Raw genomic sequence first — 13,405 nt, 5'->3', positions numbered from 1 at the left:
ATTGGGGATTCGAATTGTAACAAGGTTTTAATACTTTGTTTAATGAATACACCAGGTTATCGACTGCGTGTAAACCAAGGTTTTACTACTTTGTTAACAATTACACCAATTACCCTTGAATGTAATTTCACCCCTGTTTTAATTATTCTAGTGGCTATTAATCCATTCCCGTGTCCGGTTAAATGAACGATTATTCGTACATATAAATACCCCGCCCATCGTGTCCGATCGAGTGTATATGGTAATTTATAGGGACGCCCAATTGTAAATCTTTATATTAACATTAACAAACTTTCATTTAGTTAAACAAATATAAAGCCCATTAATAGCCCATAGCCTAGTTTCCACAAGTGTCGTTCTTTTGTCCAAACCCCAATTATGGTACAAAGCCCAATTACCCAATTTTAATAATTAGCCCAACATCATGATTACTTCGTTTTAAACAAGCATAATAATAACTTAGCTACGAGACATTAATATAAAAAGGTTGAACATAACTTACAATGATTAAAATAGCGTAGCGTTACACGGACAGAATTTCGACTTACACCCTTACAACATTCGCTAACATACCCTTATTATTAGAATTATAATTAAAATTAAAATATAAATTATAAATATAAATATATTACGTATATATTGAGAGAGATTGAGAAAAAAGATGATGTTTTTGATCAGAATTCGGGTTGATTTATAGCCAGAATTGATTTTTGGGGCTCCGCGACTCGCGGCAAAATGGCCTTCAAACTCCGCGAGTCGCGGAGAGGTATTTTCATTTCACACCCTTGGAGTTTCTGGCTGCCGACGGTTTTAATAATATATATATATAATATATATATAATTAATATAATTAATTATATATTATATTATATTTATATACATAGTTAACTTGTAATTTTTAGTCCGTTGCGTCGAGCGTTAAGAGTTGACTCTGGTCCCGGTTCCGGTTTTTCGAACGTCCTTGCGTACAATTTAATATCTTGTACTTTGTGTTTTGAATCTTGTACTCTTGTGATTTCGAGACGTTTCTTATCAATAATTTGAACCTTTTTGATTGTCTTTTGTTCTTTTGAGCTTTTTGGTCGTTTGCGTCTTCAAATCGTCGAATCTGTCTTTTGTCTTCACCTTTTATTATTTAAACGAATATCACTTGTAAATAGAACAATTGCAACTAAAAGCTTGTCTTTCTTGAGGAATAATGCTATGAAATATATGTTCGTTTTTAGCATTATCAATTATGATCACGCACCGAACCATCCTCAATACAAAGTCGAGCAGGAGAAGAGGGAGCTATTGGCTTGGTAAAATTATGAAGCACAAAACGAACAACACCATTTCCCTCATCGGGGGGCGGCACATCCGGGCCCCTACCATGACGGCACTTAGCACGTACCGTGTGTGTTTTGTAGCAAACACCACATAACCAAATCCCCATACGCCTAAAAGTAACATCAGCCTCAGTATAAACATCCAAATTAGAAGTAAGAGAATGTCGAGTGATATCCCGCGCATCGATACCACAATGACGATCACTAAGATGCTTGATAAGAGAACTTCTAACTAGCCCATTTCCACTCCCATTTTGACAGCCACTAAGACCCACAAAGGGGCAATGAAACTTCACAGCGGCATGCGACATAGCTACACACAACCTGTAGTTGTAGTGCATAGCAAAAATGACAGATGCAAAATCCCCAAACACAGTAACATAATTAAAACCATGAAGCCAAGATAAAACCCACAGGGGACTTTTAACAAACACCTGGTGGGCACTCTAAAATTCTAGCAATTCCCAAGTCAAAATTACCAAACTTGAACAGGCATCCAACTTGTTCTCTATCTTGCAGCTATCGCAAACAGATCATAGATTTATTGAAGAAGAAACAGCAGTAGAACTGTAGAAGTAGCAGCAATTGAATCGGGTTATTTTTCACCATAACTACGTTTACTTGACTTTTCCATCAAACTGTTCTCTCATCCTTGGAATTGAATAACTACGTTTGTACCATTTGCCCTTGGCCCGTTCCGTTTGCTTTTGATCTGATAATAAATCTTTGACTTCATGTGATGTAAAGGCCAACTACAGGTGCTGCTGCTCCAGCTCCGGTTGCTGAGATTATTTATTTATTTTTAGAACAGAATGGCTACTATTTACTGTGTTAGTATTGTTATGTATATGTCAAAAACTCAAAATCAAGTGGGAGTCGGGTTACCACATAGTACTCAGTGCAAGCATTTACCAATATAATTAATAGACAAAATTTGTCTTATTAATTATGAATAGTATTATTCAGTTTTTCACTTTTCACAAACCTAACCCCCTAACTTTCATTAAAATACAAATGAACTCCCCACTTTATACCTATATTCTAAATTATTATTTATCTCATCACAAACCAAAAATACTGAATAATACTCCGTAACACCCACCACGCTTTACCAACTTCTACACTGCGCTCAAACAGTAGGACCCACATAGGTCCACTACTGTGCTACATTTTTTTTTTTGTCTCCAACGATAAAAGAAACAAATTTCTTAAAAAGAACAACCCTTCAATGCTACCAAAAGATGTCGGAAAACATTCTTTTTTACAAAATAGATCAACTAAGTTTAACGCAAAAATAAGCAACTTTCACAAAAGGAACAACCCTTTAATGTTAGATGTCGAAAAAAAAAATTCTTTTTTACAAAATATATCAAGATTTTTTTTTTAACTTGCATTCAAAACGGAGCCCCCGGCGCGAACCGAGGGCTCCACAACTAGTTTTTACTAACGTTAAAAAAACGGAGGTGCACCACCATTTTTACGCATACATCATTAAATGTGCAGTAGAATGTTGTACAGTACAATAGTTTAAATCGTAATTATTAAATCGTATTTTGTAGTAAATGGTGAAATCGTAATTATTAAATCGTATTTTGTAGTATATAGCGAAAAAGTGATGATGTAAAAAAAATCACTGAATCACCTCACATTATATTATATTATATTATATTATATTATATTATAATACTAATTTTGATAAGATTGTGAACAGTACCGGGTGGATTCAACCCGGTTGGTTTAACCCAACCCAGTTGAGCCGGCCCTTTATTTTTATTTTTTGTTTTTTCTTTCATTAATTTTTTGTACAACATTTTTTATTTCCTTTTTCCCTGTTGCTTTTTCATTCATTTTTAAACGTTAAGTTAACTGATCGTTAACAGGTTTGTTTTAAAATGTAAATTCAACCGACCGTTAACCGGGAAAAAAAATCCTGCAACGAAGTTATTTTTTAAAAAACTTTATCCTACATCCTTTTTTCCTTCCTTTATTCTTTTTACCGTTTAATTGCCCGACTATTCACTCTTTGTTTTAAACGTTCGATTATTCGAACGATAACCGACGAAAACCACCTTGCAGCAAAACGCGGGCTTTTTGTACTCGTTATATACATGAGGGGTTTACTGTTAAAAAAAATGATTATGTAAAATGACAATACTACCCAACATGCCTGGCACAAGGGGGGGTTAACAAAAATTTTCAAGGGGCATTAAAGATAGGGACTAGCAACGTAACAATAGAAAATTACAAACACCATCCACGTCATAATAAGCATAATAGAGCATACTAGTAATTTGCTACAAACCACGTGGACCATCCGCATAATTTTTGAAGAAACAAAAGTACCGATTGCCTCTCATTAAGAGGTGAAGATAAAGGTCATCTTCGTAGACATCAGTATCAGAGGTTGGAGTTTTGAACCGAAGTTCTGCAACGTATTTAATTACCTTGCTGGAGATTTGGGATTACAAGGTACCAAAATGGAGGTATTAGCTCATGATATTACAATTTACAAGCCTTTCTAATAAAATGGACGTGAGGAAATGATAAGAAATAATTCAGTTATCAACCAACTTAAGAAAAGTGAGAAGAAACTATCCAATTAGAGGAAGTAGGGTTATCAGGTGCTTGAATAACTGAAAGATAAAATACTTATGTTTTTCTTCTCCAACACTATTTGATAAACAACATATAGGAAATAAATATAAATATAAATACTGTAGTCAAAAACTGTGTATAATTACTTTAGCTGCGCAGGCCACCATTGTATTTCTCTCGTCGAGTATTTGCTTATATAACATAACCGTCTACATAGCTTGTCTTTACAATAATGAAGTTTTTAGCAAACCCAGTTACGAGTATATGACAAGACATGGCGCTTGCATTGTTCAGCTATGGGGTTTGGAACACCCAACGTCATGTTAATGTTTTCTCATTAGTCACTCACTCACTCAGGCTGCCATTCTGCTTCCATCCTTGAGTGTGGTTTTCAAGGTATCACGTCTGCTTTCGATATTGACTACCCATTCTCGGATAATAGAGTTGACTTCCTCTGGTACCTCATCATGGGGACAGTGGCCTGAGATTATACCATTTAAGACAACGTGAGATAACTTAGACCATCTTTAACCATGGCGGGAAAAATGGGCCTGTTGATGGGTAGGGGTGGGGTGCTTGGCGGGCGTGCTAGTAAACTGGGAAATAATGGGGTGACGTGTTGAGTGGCATATTGGGTGATGTGTTAAAATCTGATTGGAAATTGGGTGAAAAAGAGGATAAAAAATAACTAAAAAAGAAAATTGAACCAATCAAAAAAAGGAAAATCCCTGCACGCCTTCTTTCTTCCCCGTGCTCCTGGCACACACGCCGACATTGAAGACCTCCAACACGCCTTGATGTGTTGGTGGCACACAAGCCTGAGCACGCCCTTGTTATACATGGTCTTATACGTTCTAGATGTGGCAAAATGGGAGGGTCAACCAGTTTGAGTAACGCTTCAGAATCGGGCTCAAATACTTGATTCCCATCTCATGTATATTATATAAAACCATCTATCAGAAAATCTGCCACCTCTAACTTATTTGAAATTTCAACCTCTATAAACAAATTAGTAGCAGAGTAAATGAATTACCTGCATCCAGCTCCTTGATTACGATTTCTTTAAAGTGTCTCTTGACTACACTTACTTTCGTTCGGGAGTCAGAGATCGGGTCTTTCATGCCCTGATTACACGTGAAATAATTTTACATTGTAGCAGATTAAAACAATATAAACAAAGAGCAAGAATTCCTTGCCCATCACATTTTTTACCTGGATAATGAGGACCTTACTCTCAAACCCTTTGAGAAGATAATTAAGAGGAATTGAAGGATCAAATGTGAAAATACTTTCGAGAACCACCAGCACACCAGGATCATATGACTAACGTTCGTTAAGGAATCCAGATATTACACAGTGTATCTGTCTATAATTTGTTAGAAGAGTAATTATCAGATAAAATGTGTCAACGTTCTAAAAGGATACTGCCCGTACCATCTCATTCAGGAGCCCTTCGTCAGCACGAGCTGTTCTCTGCAGATAATTATATAATTAATTAACAAGTAAAATGTAATAATCCATAAAGTTTCAGATGGATACGGTGACAAGTATATGAACAGATAGTTACAGTTGGGTAGCAACGCTTCACCAAGTTCCTAAAGCTCAGCCTCAGGTAGAACGAAAGCCCCCTGGCACCAAACCATGCAATTCCTGTACTTTTCCTTTCCTGAAATAATATAGTCAAATGCATCTGAAAAGTCAAATTCTTTCTTGAAGAAAAGAAATCGTTCGATTATCGTTTTATGCGTTCTTACCTTGGAAGAAGGTACAGAAGAGTATCCTGGAATGTAATGGCCCGCACTGTTCAAGAGCAATACAGACTTAGCTAAAGTAGGCCACAAGCCAGCAACAATAGACACAAAATAACCTAGAGACAGTGATTAAAGATGTAAATTCCTATACTTCCTCTGCATCTTACTATAAACGAGTTTAGAGATAGGGTGGTTTATAATAATAAAAATATATATTCAAACCTCCAAACGAGTTCCCAACAAGGTGAACGGGTTCCCCAACAACATCCACTACAAAATTTCTGACTAACTCAGCCCACATGAGTTCAGTGTATACGATATTTGGTTTCTCTGATCTTCCAAATCCTACAAGTGTGATGGCCCAAACACGGTTGCCACCTTTAACTATGTCGTTTATATTGTCACGGTAGTGCTCCAAAAAAGCACCAAAACCGTGTACAAGAAGGATAGCAGGACCTTCACAACCCATAACAGCATACTGAAAACAAAAACAAATAAATAAATTCATATCTTGACTGAAATTGGTTCTTCCATCTATAAATTTAAGTGACATTATTTTCTTAGACCAACCTGTATCAGATGACCTTTCCACCTCCAGTACCGAGTAGAATATTTATTTGTGAAATCCACTAGACTCTTTGAAGCCAAAAGACGATACCACTGTAGCACACAAAAATAAAAAATAAAAGATATTATTGAGTTAAAATAACATTCTATCCACCATCATGACCGCCTCCATCCACCCACCATTTAGAAAAAGTAGAAGTGGAATCTCCCGTTTATAGAAATGGATCGACTAGGATAGAGTCTGAACTGGTTAGACAGGCTGAAAGTAATCCGAAATGTATTTAAATGCAAAAAATATTATAAATCACCTTATTAATAAGTGGATTATTACTGAAATACTGTAATCTTTAGTCATATTGTACACACTAATCACATAGACACGCTCACACACAAGAGCTTCAAAGAAATTGCTCATTGTATCCAAAACTGTTGTGACCCGTTTCCCAGCCCACCCAATTTGTCACCCTTTGGAAAAGCTAGAGGGGGTCGCAAAGAGTTTGCAGTTGTTAATAAGAACAAATTTGTATTTGTATGTTGCCAATATGGAAAAGCACACCTCTCTTGAACAAACATGATCAGCTGCAGCAGCTATAGTAACAGCTGAGTAGCCAAAAGGTGACAAAAAACCACCATTTCGCTCTTTCTCATACTTTAGGGTCTCGTAATATACTCTCCTTCGGGATACAATACCAAGCTGAAGGGCAGGTCCAAAAATAACACCAAACGAAGCTCCTTCTCGGGTTTCAGCATCACGTAATCTTTCATGCACCCTACCACAATAAGCACCCAAATTGAAACATAATTCAGTCTCAAAATCACAATAAGTAATATAATCAAAAACCACATGAGGTACGTACTCTTGCCAATCATCCCGTGAAGTACCCTCCAAATATTTTAAATACGCAGACAATGCATTAAGCACGTCACCAGTTCCGCCTCCAACAAAGTTTCCTTGTTTTGTTATAAATGCTGTTTTTTTCAATCTCTTCTTCTTAATCCGAGAAGTAACAGAATCCCAATTGCTTTGACTATTAGTCACACCATTTGACATTTTTATCCTAGCACTCTGCAATACATATTCAGCAGAACTCCTCTTAATCGAACTCCAACTATCTTTCAGTTTATACGGGTTCTCATCCATGAATTCCTTTAATTCATCGAGCGTTGGCATAGGACCTGGATCGTTAAAAAAATATCAATTTCAATGTAAAACCACATATTAGATTCCAAAAAAAATACTCTAGTACTTACCCCAAGCAAAGTCTGTCGGTACGCAAGGTAATTTTGGGGCTGAAAGAGGTGAATGCACTTGCAGATTTAATCCTTGAAATTCATTATATGACAAAGGAAGGTCCACGATGTTCTAGAAATATTACATTACATCAGCATGACAGAAGAAATACAATCCAACACTAGTGAACCAAAAATATACCTTCATATCATAAAAAGGAGTGCTCCATAGAAAGAATTTAGGACCGTCTTCTTCAAAATTCCTGTCACACGTTTTTTCTTTAACGTTTTCAATTACTAACCGTAAGTCATATTCCACCTCTTCTTGTGTATATATGTTTGAAACTCTGACCTGTTCCAACCCTAGGTGACAAATTCATTATGTGTCATTTCGATACTCAAAATTTCCATCTTTCAATTTCAGTTATCAAGTAAAATCACAAGGTAACAACCTCTTTTACAAGATCTTGAATAACAGATTCCGACTTCCCCAACCTGATCATCAAATCCGATCCCAAATCCTTCAACGACTGCCTCAAATCCTTCACAGCAAACAGAAGCAGCTCAAGCATTTCCTCAGTGAAATCTGCATAAGATACAAATATAATGAGCTCCAATAACCTTGTTTTGTAGCTCACGTGATGGTGGCCAGGAGTTCGACTCCCGTGGGGTGCAGCATTGCACACAAGGTTTCCCCTTAACCCTTGAATTCCACCCAAGGGTGCATTCCGCACATAGCGTTGCGGAGTCAGTGGGGAGGGGGTTTTACCGCTCATGCCCTCGGATTGGGCCGGGTTTCCTCACAAAGTAACTACAATATGTTAATAGTTCAATTCATTTCAATAGCTTTAAATACTATAATCCAAAGCGTGTTACATATAAAGCTATTTTGAAGAAACTTACTGTTAAGAATCCGGTGATCGAAAACATAAAGAGGAATAACCGTTGAATGTTGCGATGATGATGCAGAAATTAAACCTAGATGATCATCTACACGAAGATCATTTTTGTACCAAACGACAGCAGCGCCACCGCCAGTGGTAATTGAATTTGAAGTCGAGCATTTTACGGTGGCCGGAGATGTACGTCGGACGGTATTAATGTAAACTGAGCTACGACGATTTTGCGGTGATAACAAAGTAGTAGGAATGCACGGCAAAATAAGAATGGCCATGGAGCTCGATTTTCATCAAATGGATATTGTTGTTGGACATGTAGTTCAGTAGTTCACCAGTGTTTTAGGGCTTCACATTAACTTGTGGTGGTAGAAGCTTGAGTTCCAAAATTCAATTTCTATTTATTTATTTTTTCTATAAATAATAAATTAAATCAGGATATATCTTTGACCATTAGCTAAAGGCACTGCTGGCCTTCTGAGTATCTGTGAGTTCTCGAAATCGAGTCTCGCCCGGAATTTGATAACACATTTGCCATACAGTTGGTTATGGAGTTCTCTTGACGCATCGCTGTCTGATGGCAGTTGTTAGGGGTGCTTTCCAAGAGTAACTACACGAAGAGCCTGTCCTATGACAGTTGTTCGTTAGAACATTCTTGAGATATAAAACGGATATGATCGGGCGGTGGAAGCTTCTTTGATGGTGTCCCGTCAGCTACTCCAATCTCTCTGTTAGAAAAATTGTACTCTTCGAAGCTCGTCAAGGGTCCAAAGACCGGGAGCCGGATTTTGAAATAAAACCTAACTTGCATTATACTATGAGTAACGGTGTGTATTGGTGCAAAAAGCACTCTTTGACCTATAGATTAGAGGTGCCTCCAAGAGATGTACGAATTGATACACACTAAACAATCTATTTGATAAGATTCAGTGATCTAATTGAAACCAACAAACAATTGAAACGCCAACAAACAATTAAAATGACACAAACAATCAAACTTTCGTCTTTCAACATACATCACAGAGTAATCATCTGCTTGCATATGATGGCGAAGAACTGTAACAAAATATGATGAACTGGGATAAAGCAACGAGATAAGGCGTCCATATGTAATTGAATAAGAAGTCATCTAGAAATTCCGAATCACGATAATGAAAGACGCAAGCAACCAGATAAGGCGTCCATACTTTATTCATTGATATTGAATTTTTAATTTAAATATATAATAATTAGTGAGGTTTGGTTTTGATTCAAATTTTATGTTTGTGTGTTCTTGAGTACGATATAAGGATAATTTGGATTGAAGAAAATACTAATCTGCTTCATTAACTGAAGATTTACTAGGTAATGAAAGAATCAATTTAGAGATTGGATAGGAATTAGCCTCATAGTGCTTACAAGGTTCCAATTAGTAGTAAAGCAGATTATATAGTTACTCCTAAATCGTACTGTGAAGCTTAGTAGGCAACGACATCATTGTAAATATAACTATGTTATGATTTGTTGTTAAAGCAAGGAATCAAATGATTGTTTTAAGTTTACGTCCGAATGATCTGCATTTAGTTATTGATGTTTTGTAAAGAGATTTGTGTTTAGAATCTAGCTGCGATTTGAGAACTATGGTAATATGAAGAAACTTTGGAAGATATCTATTAGATTAGGGCTACAATGGTTGTACATAAGTAATGACATATTCGTAGTTATTGAAATCAAGGCCCATGTAGAAACGTGCAATTGGGTGTGTATCAAAGGCAGTTACTTAAGGGCAAGGTAGATGCAGGTAAAGACAGATAAAAGTAAGTTTTAAAGTAGGTTAAACCTGTTGCTAAATGATACTGTAGCTAGATAACTGTATGTAATTAACTATCTGATATTAGGGATGAAAGTTGGATCTGGTGGGTAACGAGTTAAATGGTTATTTGTTGTAAGGCTTGGGTTGACTGTAAAAAGATTGTCTATTTTGAACTTTTTGGTCTACATATAGTTTGTGTGTGAAATATGATTACAGTATTAAACTCTATAATATAATAGGAATTTATCGATAAAGCTACCTACAAGGTTATATTCATTATAATTAACTTTATTTAAGGTGACTTTCAACTCATTTGCCATTTTTTCTTTTTAAGCTAACTCCGTCTACCTTACACAGTTGACCTGATAGAGATTAAATCATCAAACATAACCCAAATCGCTCTATTTATTAGTGAATGGGTCAAAATTTCCACCTTAAATTATATATAAAGGTGCAACTTTTACAGCTATTCCTCATCCTGTTGAATACTTCATTCCCAAAAAGTATTCTTTTTGAACAATGAATTATTAATGAATCAAACCACAGGACCGTTTAACTTTAGACTGTATTTCATGTAGATATAATGCTTATATTTCCGATCATATAGCAAGATTTTGTTATATCACTATTTATGTTCTGTGCTTGATTAAAATATTCTGTGTGAGCAGGTTTTCTTCCTGAAGAATTGGACGCTTTGTTTGTCAAGTATCTTTATCCTTCATTTACACCAACAGTGTTCTTGTTTGTTGCCGGAACCGTTGTCTACGGTGCGGCTAAGTATCTTGAATGACAAACCAAATAGCTCAAGTTGATCTTCTCATGTAATCATGTACTTAAATAGCTCTATCTTATCGACATGCAACTTTTGTAGTCCCTTATTGATTTCGGATTATCTATTACTCCGTACTACTTTCTCATTGAACTTTAATTCCTTATTTATAGCGCTTTGGTTTATAGAAATATGTACCGTTACAATACCAGTGATACCAAAGTTAGCTTGCAATCCTTATTGGTTATAGAGTATGATTTGGACCATTAACATTTCTTCAGTGTCATGTATCCAATTGGAAACTTGAGGTAGAGATTGCCTAATACGCAAGCTGTGACGCTGTGTAATGGGTCGAAATGGGTAAGTCGGGATGGGCTAAACCCACCAGCATCTTTTTTTTTTTTTTGGTTCCTGGATGTTATTAAGAAATATTAATTAATAATATTAATATATCAAAATGTGATAGGACTAAAGAGATATATACACTTCAAATCACGTTCGACCCATTTTACCCCATTTGACGTAAGTTTAATACATGTTTGACCTGTTTTACAAGTATAGCCCAAATTAAACATTTCTATGTAAAATTTGCTGAAAAGTATTCACCGTCATTATATTATCTATCGTTTACTACAGTTAACGTTAACTGAAGACGTGCTAATGAATCTTAACATGTTGACTTGCCCAGGTTGTCTTAACTCTTAAGTGATTCTTGCATATTAAAATTTGCTTTCAGATCGAACTCATCTTTCCTAATGTTGATACTTATATTTGGTACATCTCTGTACACAACTTAGATTGTTGCTTCATCTTACATATTTTGGTAATTATTTATATTTCTGTTTTCTTTCTTCAAACACTTATCAAGTACAGTTGTTAGATTGATGCTTTAATTGAAGGTTAGTTACACTGGTAGTTATTGAAACCATGTGAGAGGGGAAAAGCAACCAAGTCAGAAAGTGAATTGTAACTTATTAATGCCATTAAGGTTTTGGATATATAGATACTCTTCTTTCACCTACCATTTCCATACTCAGCTCATAGTAAGTTAGTAACATAGAATTATGTTTTACAGTCTGTTATAAATACTAGATACTTTTATGGTTAGACTCATCGATCTCCATAACGAATTGTTTGTCCCGTTCAATAAATTATCAGGTAAACCACCTCTGTTTTCAACTGTTAATCTTATAAATTCTCAACGTGTTTGAGAGTTAGAGACATCGTTTTCCAATCTATACTGTTATAATCCTACTGAGGAAACCACGATTGTATAACTATTTGCGTTTTATTTGTTTATGCTAAAATAGATTGACGAATCCATTTATTGCTCGGACTTTTCCAACTTTCGACACCTTTTCGTGTACATATGTTCGCTCCACATTCGACTCATGGTGCCCCCTACCTCACCATCTAGTACAAACCCATCACCCTCAACCCTACATAGACAACTTTCATCTAAAATAAGTCAATGTGTAACTACTTTGCAACAATCTTTTTATCTCTTACATTTATATTTCTGGGATTTTATCGTTACGTGCTCATGAAATTGTGGTCCATGAATGGGCGGGTCTATGAGTTACTTAAAGCACATGGATTGTTGAGCATGTACCTATAGATAGATAAAATAAAATAGACTGGTCTCTTGTGTACTATGATCAGCTTCCTTTTAGTTCCCATTTTAAAATGGCCATACCTTGTTTTCACTTAGGTTTAATGAGGTCTCACTGGGTAGCTAGCTAGGTTGATCCATCCGTGTGTTTGTTTTCACACATCACTAGCTTACATAGTTACACAAGAATACAAGATACCAATTTTACCGGAGACTAGTAAGAAAATGGTCAAAATAGTCAAAAAGATTTTGTTAAGCCATTTATTGCACTAGCGGCGGATTTTGAAATGGTACTTACCGGTATCACTAGTTAAAATATTTTAAAAATGTTTTATTATATAACTTATTTTAACGGTGTCACTAAAAAATTAACACTATCTAGTGGTATTGCTAGTTAAAAAAAAAAAAAATCCACTACATTACATATTTCATTGGTGTCCCGTGCAACCACTCATTCCATATTAGATCCGCCCATGTATAGCACTCTTCCGGTAATATGAACAGAAAAAAACATACTCCGTATGTTTATTATGTCAACTAAATGGTATTGGTAAGAATGTCATACTCCATATGTTTATTGCACTCTTCTGGTGATCTGAATAGAAAAAAGTCAAAAACATACTCCCTATGTTTATTGAGTATGCCGTTATTAAAGATGAGTGATATGTACACAACCACTTTTTATACATACACAACCAAATATGCTTTATAGTGTTGTACTGTACAACACTGTAAAACATGTTTGATTGTGTATGTGTAAAAAGTAGTTTTGTACATATCATCACCCATTATTAAATGGTTTTTGTAAAAATGTAAAAGGCATGTACCTTTCTTTTAGACGAATATGCAACTTCCAAATATTGTG

General features: G+C 35.7%; 1 protein-coding gene across 1 annotated transcript; it reads right to left on the bottom strand.

Annotated features, from left to right (window-relative positions):
- Positions 1–4,276: 4,276 nt before the first annotated feature.
- LOC139893427 (uncharacterized) lies at positions 4,277–8,722 on the bottom strand. Its single transcript, XM_071876594.1, has 14 exons — positions 8,375–8,722; positions 7,924–8,057; positions 7,674–7,823; positions 7,493–7,604; positions 7,099–7,417; positions 6,798–7,011; positions 6,245–6,334; positions 5,897–6,152; positions 5,678–5,790; positions 5,491–5,589; positions 5,349–5,396; positions 5,136–5,246; positions 4,957–5,047; positions 4,277–4,404 (listed from the first exon to the last, which is right to left on the bottom strand). The coding sequence occupies exons 1-14, from the start codon at positions 8,643–8,645 to the stop codon at positions 4,277–4,279; spliced, it is 2,136 nt and encodes a 711-aa protein (XP_071732695.1). The 5' UTR covers positions 8,646–8,722.
- Between the last annotated feature and the right edge of the window lie 4,683 nt (positions 8,723–13,405).

The sequence above is a fragment of the Rutidosis leptorrhynchoides genome, chromosome 2 (genome assembly GCF_046630445.1).
Source record: "Rutidosis leptorrhynchoides isolate AG116_Rl617_1_P2 chromosome 2, CSIRO_AGI_Rlap_v1, whole genome shotgun sequence".
In the NCBI taxonomy this organism is placed as follows: Eukaryota; Viridiplantae; Streptophyta; class Magnoliopsida; order Asterales; family Asteraceae; genus Rutidosis; species Rutidosis leptorrhynchoides.
Note: the sequence above shows the minus strand (reverse complement) of the source record. Positions and strands in the feature narration are given on the sequence as shown.

Coding starts and splice junctions, on each gene's coding strand:
- LOC139893427 (XM_071876594.1), bottom strand. CDS start 8,645: ATGGCCATTCTTATTTTGCCGTGCATTCCTACTACTTTGTTATCACCG. Junction 8,058..8,374: donor CGATCACCGGATTCTTAACA/GTAAGTTTCTTC, acceptor TATCTTATGCAG/ATTTCACTGAGGAAATGCTT. Junction 7,418..7,492: donor ACCGACAGACTTTGCTTGGG/GTAAGTACTAGA, acceptor TTAACGATCCAG/GTCCTATGCCAACGCTCGAT.